At 41.7% G+C, this 15,239-nt stretch overlaps 1 protein-coding gene across 3 annotated transcripts; it reads right to left on the bottom strand.

Moving 5' to 3' along the window:
- Nucleotides 1–732: 732 nt before the first annotated feature.
- Nucleotides 733–14,882, bottom strand: LOC117671598 (transmembrane protein 121-like). 3 transcript variants are annotated; one of them, XM_087887993.1, is made up of 4 exons: nt 13,717–14,571; nt 12,545–12,776; nt 11,602–11,696; nt 733–2,371 (listed from the first exon to the last, which is right to left on the bottom strand). In XM_087887993.1, exons 3-4 carry the CDS (start codon nt 11,607–11,609, stop codon nt 1,423–1,425), a joined length of 957 nt encoding a protein of 318 aa, XP_087744119.1. In that variant the 5' UTR covers nt 11,610–11,696; nt 12,545–12,776; nt 13,717–14,571; the 3' UTR covers nt 733–1,422. The 3 variants fall into 3 exon arrangements, with proteins under 3 accessions (XP_087744119.1, XP_034283475.1, XP_034283473.1); XM_034427584.3 differs by having other exon boundaries at nt 12,545–12,700; XM_034427582.3 differs by lacking the exon at nt 12,545–12,776 and having other exon boundaries at nt 13,717–14,882.
- Between the last annotated feature and the right edge of the window lie 357 nt (nt 14,883–15,239).

The raw sequence follows: 15,239 nt of genomic DNA, 5'->3' as shown, positions 1-15,239 counted from the left end.
ACAAAAGCTGTCACCAATGGAGAAGGTGAGTCCTTAAATCTTTTTGGAAAGGCCATTTGAATAATGGCAGGTCACCTTGTAGACGAGGGAGGAAGGTGTATCTGTCAACATTCTCTCCTATCGCACAATTAAAAGGATTCCTGGCCTAGAGGCAGGTAGGAAGTAATTATAGTGTGGTCTATAATGGAGAGAGAGGCCGATTGTGGATTTTTGTTATAGTTAATCTATAAAACCCTAAATATTTAGAGAATTTGCCTTGTAAATAAAATTCTACAGGAGCCCGATACAGCACAAAAACGAGAATGTCTGTCCATCACCTCCCCATGGACGCAATAAAGCTGAATACTCTTGCATCTGGAAAAGGAGATTGCCCTGGAAATTTTCTCTTTATTCTTCCTGTCTGGCACATCTAGGGCTGTCTCTACAGAATTACTGTCATATTGCTTGACAAGCATAGCTGCACCTGCAGCTCCATGATCCAGTAAGAAAATATTTTCAATGCCAATCCTAACCAATTTTCAATGTATAGTTTGAAACCATACCTTAAGTGGATTTTAAGAGGAGTTAAACCACACAGGACCTGAGAAACCAAGTGGGTAGTGTTTTGTGTGTTTCTCTTCTCTTGGTTTCCTGTAATCACTCATAACCTTCAGGACAGTATGAAGCATAAACACTAACTTGATCACTGAAAGATGTTGCAAGGCACCTGCACAGGGAAATGGGACAAACCTCCAAGCTTGGTCTTCATTTTATTGAAAGAGAAAAATATCCATGAAAAAGAAGCATGGGAAAAGGATCACAAGCCAGCATGTTTCCACAGGAAAGAGAACATGGCCCTGGAACCACTACAAACCTGGGCATCCCACTCCCAGAAAATTAAATAGGCAGGCAGGCACAGATGCAGAGTCTTTCAACCATCCCAGAAACGAAGGTCACATTTCAAATGTATGTGCCCAGTAGGTGAAAAGATGCTTTCCTCATATTCACAGATGTATTCTATGCAACAGAGTTGGCCATATGCCCAAACAGCTTTCATTACAGAATGATTGACTACAGGAAAGGCACAGGAGGGAATTAATCACTTGCTGCTGACTCCTGTCCACTGGCAGATTATTGATTCAGTGGCTCATACTTTCCCAAAGATCTGCCCATCAGTTTCTACGGCTTGCTAGCTTGCTCCTTGGCAGTAGGGCTGGGTTTTGTTCTGGATCATTCCTGAAATGACCTTATTTCAATTGAGGTCACTGTTAGCAGTACATCTGTGTAAGAAAGGAAGGGGAGGGAGCACTCACTGATAAACTTTCAAGATGGACCAGCACTAGCTTGGTGGGGCCTGATACATTTGGTTCCTCTTTGCTTTAGATCTTAATGATCATAGACATAAGATGTTCCTTGCCACATGGCATGTGGATGCGCTGCATGTCATGTATTTTCCTGGGCCAATTCCTCAGGGCAGGGAATCTGATTCTGGGGCTTTAGTAGATGCATGACAGGCTGTGGTTGGGAAGAAAGATTATGTTGTGGGTCTACTGTGCCATGTCCTGCTGCGGTGTGATACAAATGTTTCTTGTACTGCACAAACATGCAGACCTTAAGAACAATAGCCAGCACGTTCTTCCCCATGAAGATACCAGAGACACGAATGTCCCGGAAGAATATCATATTGCTTCCCCTGATGAAGATGGTGGTGATATTGATTGTAAGCATGCTCAGAATTGGGTACAGCATCATGCGGTGCGGCACAATGCTGATTCCTTGCATACTAATTTCACACAGCGACACACAAGGCAGAATCAAGAGGAGGATATAGCAGTAGAAGAACATCAGACCTTCAGCCCAGATGGGTAACCCTTTCTTCTGAGGCTCCCAGAGATTGGCCTGAATGTCCAGCACATCCAGCATGTCGACAATGACCCAGAAGAGACGATTGCGAAGATCCTCTTTTTTCTTGAACGTCCTGACGTACTCCATATGCTCTGTAGCCACCAAAAGCACATAGAGGGCTGGGATGCAGATTGACAGTAGAAGGGTCAATGCTTTGCGGGCTATGAGGTCCAAACTTTTCCTGTCAGCCTTATAGTTCTGATAAACGAAGTAGACTTTGATTTCCAGCACAAAGACATACAGGAACCAAAGGATCATGGCATAGCCTCGCTTAGCAGTCCTCACTTCAGCCCCAACCCAAACAGCAACATACCTGAGCACCACCAGGAAGCAGATGTCTCCAACTGAGACCATGATGCAAATAGCCAATTTCCTAGAACCCTGGTTCTGTTCCACCAGATAAGCATCCATCAGCACCATGCTGCTCATGATGAGTGTAGTGGATAGGCAGACATGGGACTTGTTAATAGGAGGGGGAGGAACCATTCTGAAACAAAGAAGACATATTATTAGTCCAACAGAATTTCTGTGCAGCCATGGACCTTCTCCAGGCTCGTTGTTACTACTGTGGTTGCTATAGCTTTGGCATGTGTGGGGTGTTGACCAACTGTATCTCTTCATCTAATATCCCTATAGTTGAATAACACACCTTGTAATATTTTGTTAGTTCCCAAAGAAACTGTATAGATATAACATTCAAGCAATGGGAACTGAACAGGGACCTTTAATTCAAGCCATGATGACTGTACTAAGCATACATTCTGTGTAAAAATACCAAATACGAATGTAATAGTACAATGCTTTCAGTACTTAGAAAGTATTTATTACAAGCTTCTTTTTCCCTCTGTGCAATATGGAAAAAAACATAGATATCACTGATTTTCCTTCTATCACTGCATTCCCAAAGGCCTCCCATCCATCTGGACAAACTTTGGGAATTCCATGGGAAGAAGCTATCAGTGAAAATGGTCTGATCTTTTTTATAGCCACCATCCAAACTTGAGTTTCACTGAGATCACTCCCTTCAGTAAAGCTTTAATGGTGATCCAAATCTTTGATTTTAAATAAAAATACATTCTAGTGAGGGATGGATCCCTGATTGATATTATATTTTATGGAGATGTTTTGCAGAATCAATGACATCCAATTCTCAAGTTGCCAGCACAAGTTGTTAATTCTCTTGTGGCTTCAGAACAGATTATGAATAAAATTCAAGCTTTTATGTTACATGTGCTCACATGTTCAGTTTATGGTTCCCCATTCACAGCCTGTCAGACACACAGATCTGTAAGCCAGGGGTCCTCAACCCCCGGTCTGTGGACCAGCACCGGTCCGCAGCATGCCAGCAACCAGTCTGTGCAAACAAGTAAAGCTCCATCCACGGGATGCAGGCAGCATGCAAAAACCACGCTCCCTCCGGTCCGTGGAAAAACCTTTCTGCATGGAACTTGGCCCCTGGTGCCCAAAAGGCTGGGGCCCCTGTTGTTTTTCCCTTGCTTTCTACTTGGATTCTCCAAATGGTTGCGGTGAGAGCGGACAAGATACACAGCCCCAGTCAACAGCTTGAAAAAAACTAGGGACAAATACAAATCTCTTTCAACTGAACATTAAGGCAAATCAGGTTCTTTCGATTACACCGAGACCTGATGAATTTAAAGTAACAGCAAAACTTTACTGGTTACATGGTACATTTGCTCTTTCTCACACGCACATACACTCATTCATGCTTACCTAACGTCCTTCTCAACTAGACTGCCAGGCACTAGCCAAGAGGGATGGAAACTGCCAAGCTTGGTTCCAAAAAAATTATCAAGGAGTGGGTGGGCTTGTGGACCTCTTTTTGTCCCCAAGGATTTTTGCTTTATTGACTAGCTGGGATGGATGGGGACCCCCTTCCATGTGTTCAGGCCCAGCTTCCTTTATCTGGTTCAGGTGACATTTTTTTCCTTTGTTCTCTTTAACAATGTACTTCCTTCTTACTGTAAAGGACCTCGTAGACAAGATTCCTGGTTTTTTGTCCTCTCTGCTTACGTGTCTCTTTCTTCTTTACAGATAGTCCTAAACTTACAACAGTTCATTTAATGATAGTCCAAAGTTATGACTGTCTCAGAAAAAGGGACTTGTGACCCCTCCTCAAAGTTAAGACTATCACACCATCCTCATGTGATTGCAATTTGGGCTCTTGGTAACCGGCTTCTATTTACAAGGATTGCAGCGTCTTGCAGTCATATGATCCCAATTAGCAAACTTCCCAGTCAGCTTCTGACCAGGAAAGTCAATTGAGGAAGCTGGATTTGTTTAATGACAATGGTAAAAATGGTTGTAAAATCAGGTCCAGGAGTCACATGAATGACTCAGTTAATGACCACATCACTTATCAACCAAAATTCTAGTCCAAATTGTGGTCATAAATTAACCTGTAGTTATGGCAGCTTCTGATTAATCCCACACATTACTACTGTCCTGTATGTGAGCACTGTATCCAAATAACAAAAAGAGATTGAAAATGAATTAAAGGCCAGGAAGAAGTCCAACAGTTTTAAACTAGATCAAGCTCAAGAACAGCCTTTCCTAACTAACTGCTCTGCAAAAGGGCTGGGTTAGGTCTTCCAGAATTCCCAGATAAGCTACATGCCCAACATACAGGTGAGTCATTCTCTTGTTCTTTTTTACTGTAGCATTTGCATGTGGTCCTGATTCAGACTGGAAATTTTGGAAAGAACCTTCTGAACCATGATAACACAGTGGTTAGAATGCAGTAAGTCTGTAGAGATTCTTAGTCATCCAGGTCATGGTTGTCCCAAAGATGCTTTTTCAGGAGGCACCTGGACTTTCTTGTTTTTTCTTTTGAAGATGTTTCACTTCTCATTCAAGAAGCTACTTCAGCTCTGACAGAATAGTGGGGAATGGAAGGATTTATATTCTTTGCAGACAGCTGGTCATTTGCATCCTTTTCAAGGGTCATTGAAGCACTTGGAATGCAGTACTGTAGGTTAACTCTGCTCATACACAAGGAGTTCGATCCTGGCTCAAGGTTGACTCAGCCTTCCATCCTTCTGAGGTCAATAAAATGAGGACCCACAGTTTTGGGGGCAATATGCCGATTTTTAAACCATTCAGAGAGTACTGTAAAGCCCTATGGAGCGGTATATAAGACTAAGTACTATTGGTATTGCTATGAATTCTAGGGATATCAGTGGCAAAACCTTGTGATTATCAAAATCCAGTAAGAATCCAATAAGAATGGTCTCCTGATATAAGACAAAGTGGCCAATAGTGCCATTTAGCCATAAAGAAAATGACCTAATGTTTTGTTCTATAGATCATATAGAATGTGAATGTGTTAAATCAGAATGTGATTTGTTTGGTTTTGGATTAGTTTATTGTGTTAACCCAGATGCTGTGGTTCAAACACAACTGTCTCTGTCTTAATGTTATATGTAAATCCTACCACTTGGATTGATCAACAAATCATGATTAAACAAAGCACAGATCCAGTCCCTGAGCTAAATCACTTCAGAATTGAGATATATTTAAAGACAGTTTGTTCAGCATATATATTCCCATGACCACCCAGGCAGTAGCTGCTTTTCCTGGGTGTCTACCACTCACATGCTTATTGATTTCATGTACAATTGGCAAAGCTGGAACAATTAGGCAGGCTTGTGCCGAATAATTTTCAAAAGGCTTGCAAGCTTTTGCTGCTTTGAGAGACTCTTGTCAAAGTAACATCAACAGGAAGGGGGAAATATCGTAATGATGATCACCTGAACAGAGAATGAGAGGCCACCGAATGGAAAATGGGGTGGGTGGGTGGGCGGGGGACGGGAATGAGGAAGACCAAATATTTCAATTGAAATAAACATGGAACAGGAACGCAGATTTAAAAACAAGGATATAACAAGATAGTTCAGCTTGCAGCCTCTTCTATGACCTTGGGTGGTCCTGGGTTCTTCCAATGCAGTTGACAAGAGATTGGGAACCCATTATCCTTACATTCAACCCACCCTCTGCCCAAGCCGTTTTGCTGAGGAGACTGATTACTTACATTCTGAACACTTGTCTTGCTGTCATTTTGCTTTCTCATTACAGAGAATTCAGTTACTTGTAATACCATACAAAGCTCTAAGCTGCACAAACTCTGTATAGGCACCCATGCCAGGCCCCAAACCCAAGAATGACACAAGGTGATTCTTCTAAGTGGAGTTATTTATTGTTTCTACACCTACAGACAGAATCTTGCCAGACTAACCACTCTACTATCTGAATCTACCATACACAGATAGTCCTCAACGTATGACCATAATTGAGCCCAAATTTATGTTGTTAAGTGAGACACTGGTTAAGTGAGTTTGCTCCATTTTATGACTATTCTCGCCACACTTGTTAAGTGAATCACTGCAGTTCTTAAATTAGTAACACAGTTGTTTAATGACTCTGGTTTCCCCATTGACTTTGCTTGTCAGAAGTGTGCAAAAGGGGATTGCATGACTCCGGAATGCTGCAACTGTCATAAATATAAGTCAGTTGTCAAGCATCTGAATGTAAATCACGTGACCATGGGGATGCTGCAATGGTCATTAAGTGTGAAAAATGGTTCATAAGTCACTTTTTTCAGTGCCATTGTAACTTTGAGCAGTCACTAAATGAACTGTTGTAAATTGAGGACTACCTGTACTCTGAAAACTATTAGGGAGGGGCTGTCTTCAACCTCTTTCTCTCAATACAATATATCTGGATTGAGTTGTCTCTTATTCCTCTGGAAGGCACTCCCTTCCTCCTGGGAATCTAACCTACTACATTCCATCACATCCCACCTGCTCCTACAAGGTAACTATCTGCTGGCTAAGATCTAGGAAAGATGCTCTCTTAAATTTGCAGTGTGGTGACTCAAATGAAAATGCTCAGGACAAGGTGCCCTGGTCATGGAATCCCTCCTTGTTCCATTAGAGTTGGCCACAAGCCTTTTAATCTTCAGGTTAAACTAATATTGCTTTCCATGCCTGGTCTGCTACCCCTATCCCTTGTCTTAAGAGTTTTTGAAAGCAATTGAAGATACCTAACATGCTTTTTAGAGTTTTGCTTTTCTTTTAATTATTTTAAGTTATTATCACTTAACGAGCTTTTATTTGTTTTTTTAATAATCTGTGCTCTACTTTTGGATTGTAAAGCTATTTAAGTGTAATGTTATTTAAACTTAAATTGAATTAAATTAAATTCAGTACACTTAAATTATTCCTCTCTGTTTAATAGCTTTTTCATCCTGTCACCTTCAGAATTATATTACTTTTGGAGGAACTCCAGAGCCAGCCCTATAGATGGGAACAGGCATTGCTCACCTCCAGTGAAAAGAAGAGAGCTCATTCATTCTAATTTAGAGATGGTTGGACTGGAGCTGTGGTGTGATCTGTTTGGCCATTAGACAGCTGTTTTTTTAGGTTGAACAGCATCACATTTTAAGCAACATCGCTCCATCTTGTTATTGTGAAGTAACCTAGGGTTTGAAGCATATACCTTGCACACACTTCCTTACAAAACTATATTGACATCTTTACTCTACAGGCTCAGTGATACAATAGAATTGGATTTGTATAGCTCAAGAATGGATAATAATAGTTACTGGAATCCATTTATCAGTATATGAAGACATGAATGGTAAGTCAGTAAATACTGGATAAAAATGAGTGAATGATCTAACCCAGGGGTGTCAAACTGGCAGCCCGCGGGCCAGATGCGTCACATGCAGGCCACGCCCACCTCAGCTCCGCGAAAAAAGTCTCAATACATCACGTGACATCAACGTGACACGGCAAATTTGACACCCATGATCTAACCAGTATTCAGCACTTTTAATAAATCCTGTTTATTTTCAAGGGAAAGTTTTATAAGTGCTTCATTGGCTAAATTCCATCTACATAAGGATGACATACAACAATAAAAACTGAGGTTGCTGTATTTCTTCTCTACACACTTACATAGAGAGGCAATTTTAGTATATGTATTGTATTAGAATTGAATTGTGAACTCTTTTGCAAAAGCCAAGTTACTCTAGGAAATGTTAGTGCATTCTATTTATACAGTGATTTATGAGTAATTGGAATACCTTTTCTTTTCTTTTATTTTATAAAAAAACAGATATTCTGAGCTTCTGATATGTACATAACTTTCAAAACCAGAACAAAATTAAATCATTTAGACAAAAAACAAAGAAGGTAAAAGAAACATTGTAGATAGGGGAGGGAAAGGAAAGAGAGGAGAGGGAGAAGAAGGATTGTTGTAAAACAAGAGAAATGAAATGGTAGAAGAACAACCCCACATATAATTAAATTGTTTGGGATGAAGATTGTATTAGTATGAAAGTTAAAATAAAATATGTATGTTAGATAAGAAATTGTACATTTAAGATATGTTTATGAGACGAAGAAAAATATTAAAATCTTTTTAAAAATTTAAAAAAAAAAACACATTGTAGATATGTTCTGCTTCCCCCATGGTTAGTTTTGGCTTGGAATGTTTTGTGAATAGAATCAATTATGTTTATAGCTCAGTGCGAATATGAACCTAGCTAATTATGGATTCCTGTGACTTACATCAGGAACTCAGTTAAGTAATCCATGATTTAGCAATACTTTTGACAAGCTGGGGTCTGCCAACGTTGGGACAAAATTCTCAGAACTGACCATGTTGCCTTGGGATTCTGGGAATTGCATTTCCAACATAGGGAAAGAGTGTAGAAATGGTTAGGCATGTTTAGTGTGATGTGTTAAGCCTTGCTTAAGGATGCCCTCTGATTTTCTCCGGTATAGTTAGATTAAAAGTCAGTCTCACGCAATGCAATTTATATATGGTTGGGGATATCCCATGGGAGATAAGGAACTTTATGCCCGAGTATACTTATATAGGCTGAGCCTATTGAATACTAAGTAGTGCCAGCTCTCAGGACTCATAGTTAGCAATTGGGTTACGGTCTTTGAAGGCAGAATTGAGGAATTGCTCAGTGTCGCACTTCAGAAGATTGCTTATGGGATTCAAAACTGCAGATGTGGGTATCTGTGAGAACTACCAAAAAGAAGGGGAGGGGGGGGAGAAAAAGAAAAGATGCAGCTGAGACTACAGACAATGGCAGAAGACAGCACATACAAACAGAACTAAGACTGAAGCTGCTAGGAAGCCTGACTGGGGAGAAAAATGTCAGATAAGCCAGTGAAAAAAGACTGGCTTATAATGTGGTGTTTTTCTTCCACGTTTCTGTGCAAGAAAAATACATGCAAATATGAATATAAATTTTCTTTTCCTAGTCTGTCCACTGATCTTTCCTATGATTAATCCTCGCTGCTGTTTATATAAATCCATGGAGAAAGTTGCCAGAAGCCACAAGTAAAAGCAAGAATTTATGCTTCTTTCATGTGTAACTGGTTTTTAAGAGCAACTTGTTAGGTAATACTGTACCACAACATTAAGTAGGAAGTAGTAAAATACTATCACAGGCCTTGACCTTATGTAGTTGAACTAATACACTTCTCTAGCTCAGAGACAAGTCTGGGTTAATTAGTTGTAACGGAGAAATGTAGACTAACATTGCCCCATTTATTTAGAAACAGGTTAAGATGGTTTGGAACTGGAATAGAGGCTAAATATTACTCATATTATCCTGGGGGGTGGGATTCATCTATCCTTTTGCCTTTCTTGAGCCTCCTTGGTAGACCCCACTGCTCCCTAGTCTGCTCTACTGGTTGAGTATCTAGGACAGGTTTATGAACTCAGGATTATGTGAAAGTGAATCATTTTTCAGAAACGAACAAGCTTCTAAGGAAGTAAAAGAAACAGAAAAATATATCATTATGCAAACACTATCTCTCTGTGCGCGCACACACACACACACACACTTTACTAGGTTATACAGCAAAGGTAAAAAAAAAAGGAAAAGGCAGTTGGAAATCACAAAATCCAGGCTTTGGAAGGATACTCTCTTTTAGCCTAGAAAGTAAATCCTGTTCTTTGGCTTCACAAGGGCTATTTTACCATATGATTCAACACAATGAGATACATTATAAGCTACAAAGCAAGACTTTTGCTTTTTTTAAAAAAAAACAAAAACCTGACTTCCTTTGATTTAGAAGGAAGAGGCAGAAGAAATCATGCAACTTAGAACCAAAAGACTTTGATTAAAATTTAAACTTTGGAACCATAATTTATGCCAAAATGGAAAAGAGGCCATGTTAAAAAAGATAGGTCTACTCTAAGGCATTAGTCTAGAATCCAGAAGCTCCTCGGGTAGTTCTTAAATAAGATGAAGACTTTTGATCAAGCACAATGGGACATAATGTTTATAGGTGTCTTAAATCTAATGTCAGACTGTCTGGATTCCAAAGAAGACCAGAGCCAAGAGAAAATTAAGCATCCAACAAAGAAAGATGGGTCCAAGATATAGTATCATCATTTGGTAAAGGCGATACCACTTTTTTCATGTAAAATGAGGTTTCTATATCTATGGGGCAAATCCATGTCCATAATCATTATATTAATAACACTGGGATTTCAAACTCATACTTACTATACATCACTCAAAGTCATTTTTGTGAGATAGGAAGACATATAAATTTGATAGATAAACAAATAAATACATAATATACTATATGGAATTAAGAATGTGTGGACTGTGAATGTAGAACAGCCACTGTAAAAATATTTCTTCCAAATTGTCAGCACTTCTCTCTTGTCACGGGTAGCTTTGAAGCTGCTGAATATAAGCAGCTTCATATAATCCATTTCAGGGGTGGGTTCTACTTACCTTTACTACCGGTTCACATCATTCCCGCGCGCACTCGCTCGCTTTGTGCTCCCGTGCATGCGCCCTTCTGTGCATGTGCAGATCACCTATGATGACGTCCAAGTCAGTGGGCGGAGCCGCCTGCCAGTTTTACTACCGGTTCTTGCAAACCGGTCCGAACCAGAGGCAACCCACCACTGGTCCATTTGATGGTATATCTAGATTCTGGATTTATTAAACTAGTTTCTAATTTATTAAAGCAGCATCTTTAAGAAACATGTACCCAGTAAGTAGATATTTTTCTATTTTTAAGCATTTCTTTCCTACATGTAGGCTGGAATATAGGCTTTCAAATAGTCCATCTGATGGTAAATCTAATTTCTGGATTTATTGAACTAGTTTCTAATTTATTAAAGCAACAACATTAAAAAATGTGCAGACAGTAAGCAGGATTTTTTTTCCTATTTTTAAGTGTTTCTTTCCTACATTTTTATCAAAAAGTCTTTGTTTGGCTATGATCGCCCAGCATGCAAAACCATAGTTTGCTTTACCACAATTTATTAAATGAACCATAACTGGTTGAGTCCACATAACTCAAATTATGACACACAATCTACAAGCGATTCTGTCTGGATTCCTACATTAGGGTTAAACGAACACAACCGCAGAACAGAAAATTACCCAGCTGGGCTGAACATTATTACATCACTACAGGGATCAATATTTAAAGCCAAATTTCCAGCCCCCCATGCGAATGACACCCTTGATCAAGGACCAATCCATGCAATGAGTTCAACTTTTACCAAGCAATACACCAAGCATTAAAAAAAAATATGCCTGTCAGTTTTTCCTTGGCAGAGTACGAAGTATTCATTTTAGCCTTTAAAGCTTATCATCAGTTTAGGATTTTTTCTTCTGAGGGATCCCATATTTCAAAACGAACTTGCCTGGGCATTAGGTGCAGAGGGTCTCACTTTCTGAGGTTTGTTTGTTGGGCATATAGGAGAAGAATTTCTTCTATATGGCTCACATCCATGGACACCTAGAGGGGACAAGGGAGAAAGCGATATCATACACGTCATAATGGAACTGATATAAATGTTGTCAATGTGAAATCATGATTGGTACGACTCTGAGATAAAAGAAGTAAGTCTTTTTTCTTCAGTTATGCTTTTGTAATCGGAGTTAGCTTTCATACCGGTTATAATTATTTCAATGATATTTTAACTCTAGTTATGTTTTGCATTGTTAGCTGCCTTGATTGCCCTGTGGGCAGAAAGGCAGGATATAAATAAAATAAATCTCTACACACATATTAGTCTAGCTTAACTCACAGGAAACAGGGATGCTTCACATGATATGCCTTAAGGCAATGTACTACTCCCTCCTTCAGCTGTCTGTCTTATAATGCTTCTAAACTAATCAAGATTTATCAGCTTTCTCTCACCTGATGCCTACCCAGAATTTCCATGCGGACTGCCAGTCTACCTTCTACCCAACAGAGTAGAAAGGAGTTCCACTCATAAGTCCTTGAAACCCTATAAATATGCTTACCGGTAATTGTAAACTGGATGGCAAAACTTCAGCCACAGAATGGGATCCATTAAAAAGATTACAATATTGCCTACCCTGATTCATGTCAATAATACTCTAAACAAAATAGGTACTTCCTCATCTTTTTCTTCTTAATTTTTGTGTCTTAAGCTGAGGCGTAGTTGAAGTGCTTAATGTTAGAGCTTTTTTAAATGAGTCCAAGCAAAAAGGCAATGTTGCAAGCAAAGGACAAGTAGTCCATTTTTTGATGTAGATCTCACTTCTTTTTTCAATGGCCAGCAGCATGTGCACACTACATACATACACACACACACACACACACACACATTCACATACCTTCCTCAGTTTTCTATCTATCAGAACTCATTCATGTCGTTTGTTGAAATGCAGCTGACTCTTCGTATGAATTATGGTTGTCTGGTCTATCTGCTAAGCATGGATCCCCTTTTGTTGTTCAATCCTAACTTGAGATTTTGGAGGTTGGGCGAAGCACTTGTGAAAGAGTATCGAAAAAAGGGGTGTATCAGCCTCAGATTTGCACATGGCAGAGAAACTGTTATCTGTCTATCTGCAGCAGAGAAGAAAGTTAAACAGGTTGGCTGGTTTTTGGGTCATGTGCAAAAAGAATGGGATTGCTGCATTTTTTTCACAAGCGGCTTCCTGGCTACAATCAATGGAATTTATAGTGTAGCACATCTGAAAAGTGCCGTTTGAGAAAAGTGCTTTATACAATCTATCTTTTCCAGCACACCATATTAACCACATTGAGTTTGCATATGTGAGAGATGCCTACCTACATAGAAATATTATAATTAATGCTATTCAGGGATAAAAGGTCACAATATAGAAAGTCTGTGCCTGGTTTTTTCATGCCTTCTTATTTTCTCCCAGAGAGATGTAGGCTACATGGCAGAATCAATCTGGGTAGGGAAGAGTAATAGAAGGAAAAAAGCACTTAGCCTCATCCAGATCATTCTTCCCGCCCAGAGCGGATGTCTATTAAATCAATTTTGGTGAAATTTCTTATCAATTACAGTTAGATCATAAACATTTCAGTGAATATATTGTATAGTGAATAATAATACTGATTGTCAGGATTCACATGAGAATGTTGGCAATCTCAGGATAATTTTGTCACTCCTTGGGAGTCTGCACATGCATACAATCATATTTTCCCCATATGTTCTGGGACACATACAACTGCATCTCAATGATTGCCAACATTCAGAAGAGTGCCTAAGTTTTCCATAAGGCAGTACATTTGCCCAGGATCCTAAAGATTCATAAGCAAATGACATGTTTTCTTAAGGTTCACACTTTCCCCCCCCTCACATATTCAAGTCGAGCCACCCGTTCACTGCAGCATCAATTTGTTCTTTGGCTGCTTTCCAAAGAAATCCAAGAGCAAAACCAAAACCAAAGCTTATTTAATGAAGGATGATTTTAGACGACAATAATAATAATGATAATAACAACAACGATTAATAGTAGCAGTAGTACAATATTACCTAGTGCTGGTCTTGAAAGCCCCGGGACTTTTCTCCGGCTCTCAACAGGGATGGTCTTGTGCTGAAAGACGGAGGGATCTTGAAGCGATCCAGTCAGTTAATCAACTGAGTTAGGACGAGAGCGAGATCCCCCGGCAGAGCGAGGCCGCCCCTTCGCAGCCAATGAATGCTCAGCAAGTTCTGCGCGTGGATTTCAGCCTGGTCCTGGAGAGGCAGCCGCACCGCCTCCCGCCCTGCCTTCCACGCCCGGAGCTGCTCAGACTGATCTCTTGCAAGGGACCCCCGGCGTGCTAATCGCTACGCTGAGAGCCAAATTTCTCCCTCCGCACCGCCTCCGCGCCCCGACTAGCTCGCTCTTCGAGGTCCCGCACGCCGGTTGCTTCCCGCCGCTCCAGGGGGCTCCCTTCCGGCTGTTTTAGCGTACTGTAGACCGATGCCGGGAGCGCTCTGCGCCGCTCGGCTCGCCTCTTCTCCCCGCGAACGCCTCCTCTCCGGTGTAGGTGACGAGCAGCCGTTGGCCCGGAGCCCAGCAGCACCATCCCCCGCGATGCGACCGGGGCAAGCAGCCTCTCCTTCCCGCGGGAAGCGAAGGTCAAGAGCGATTCTCGCAAGCGGCGGTGGCTCACGGGTTTTGCAGTTTCCTCCACCCACGAGCGCGGAACGTTAGGGCAGGGAGCGGCGGGTACCGAGAACTGTGCAAAAGCGGCCCACACAGAACACGCCCGCGCGCAAAAGTCCTCGAGGTGCCGGAGAAAAGCGGGACTTCGACTCCGCTCCAGCCTGGCCTTCGCCCTGCTCTGCTCTGCCTCTAGCCCGCCTCAGAACGCGAGCGGGAAGCCGCTTCCCCCCTCCCCCGCACCCCCGACCCCGGAGTCCAGCCACACGAGCTGCGGTTGGGGGCGGGAAGTCCCTGGCCCTGGCTGGGCAGCGTGCGGCGGCGGCGGCGGCGGCTTCTGCAGTCTGGCAAGCGCCTGGCTCGGCGAGGCTGGGAGCGCTGCTGAGATCAAGCGCGCCTCTGTGCTGAGCTGAGCGAAGCAGTGAATTAAAGTGAGTTAGTCAGGCGGCAGGTTGGCAGCATGGCCGCTCCCTCCAGAGAGCGAGACGGACGGAGGCAGGAAAGGAGCGGAGGGGATAATGGAGTGGTTGTCTTATTGGGGAGTCTTACGGGAGGGGGAGGAGGCTACGCCGGGACGGTCCCGAGGGATGTGCCGGTCCTTGCTGTTGTGCCAAACATCCTGTTTTGTTAAATTCCAGATGCTTAATTCCAGACGAGGGCAGCCATCTATGTATAAATAAATGCACGTCCGCCCCGGTGCGCTCTTGCTCCTTTATTCTCATCCCAGAAAGTGCTCCGCAACCCACATTCTCCTCCTATGTAAATGCTTCGCCAGCAAAAGCCAGAAAATACGCAAATCAAAGGATGTGCTGCTAATTTTTGAGGGGAACGTATCTTTAGGCCTTGTATAATTGTCCTCCCTCATGCGCACACAGGGACACACATTCTCACACACACACACAAACAA

The sequence above is a fragment of the Pantherophis guttatus genome, chromosome 1 (assembly GCF_059756535.1).
Source record: "Pantherophis guttatus breed Tessera chromosome 1, ASM5975653v1, whole genome shotgun sequence".
Classification (NCBI taxonomy): domain Eukaryota; kingdom Metazoa; phylum Chordata; class Lepidosauria; order Squamata; family Colubridae; genus Pantherophis; species Pantherophis guttatus.
The sequence above is the reverse complement of the archived record's forward strand: the minus strand, read 5'-3'. Positions and strand labels throughout refer to the sequence as shown.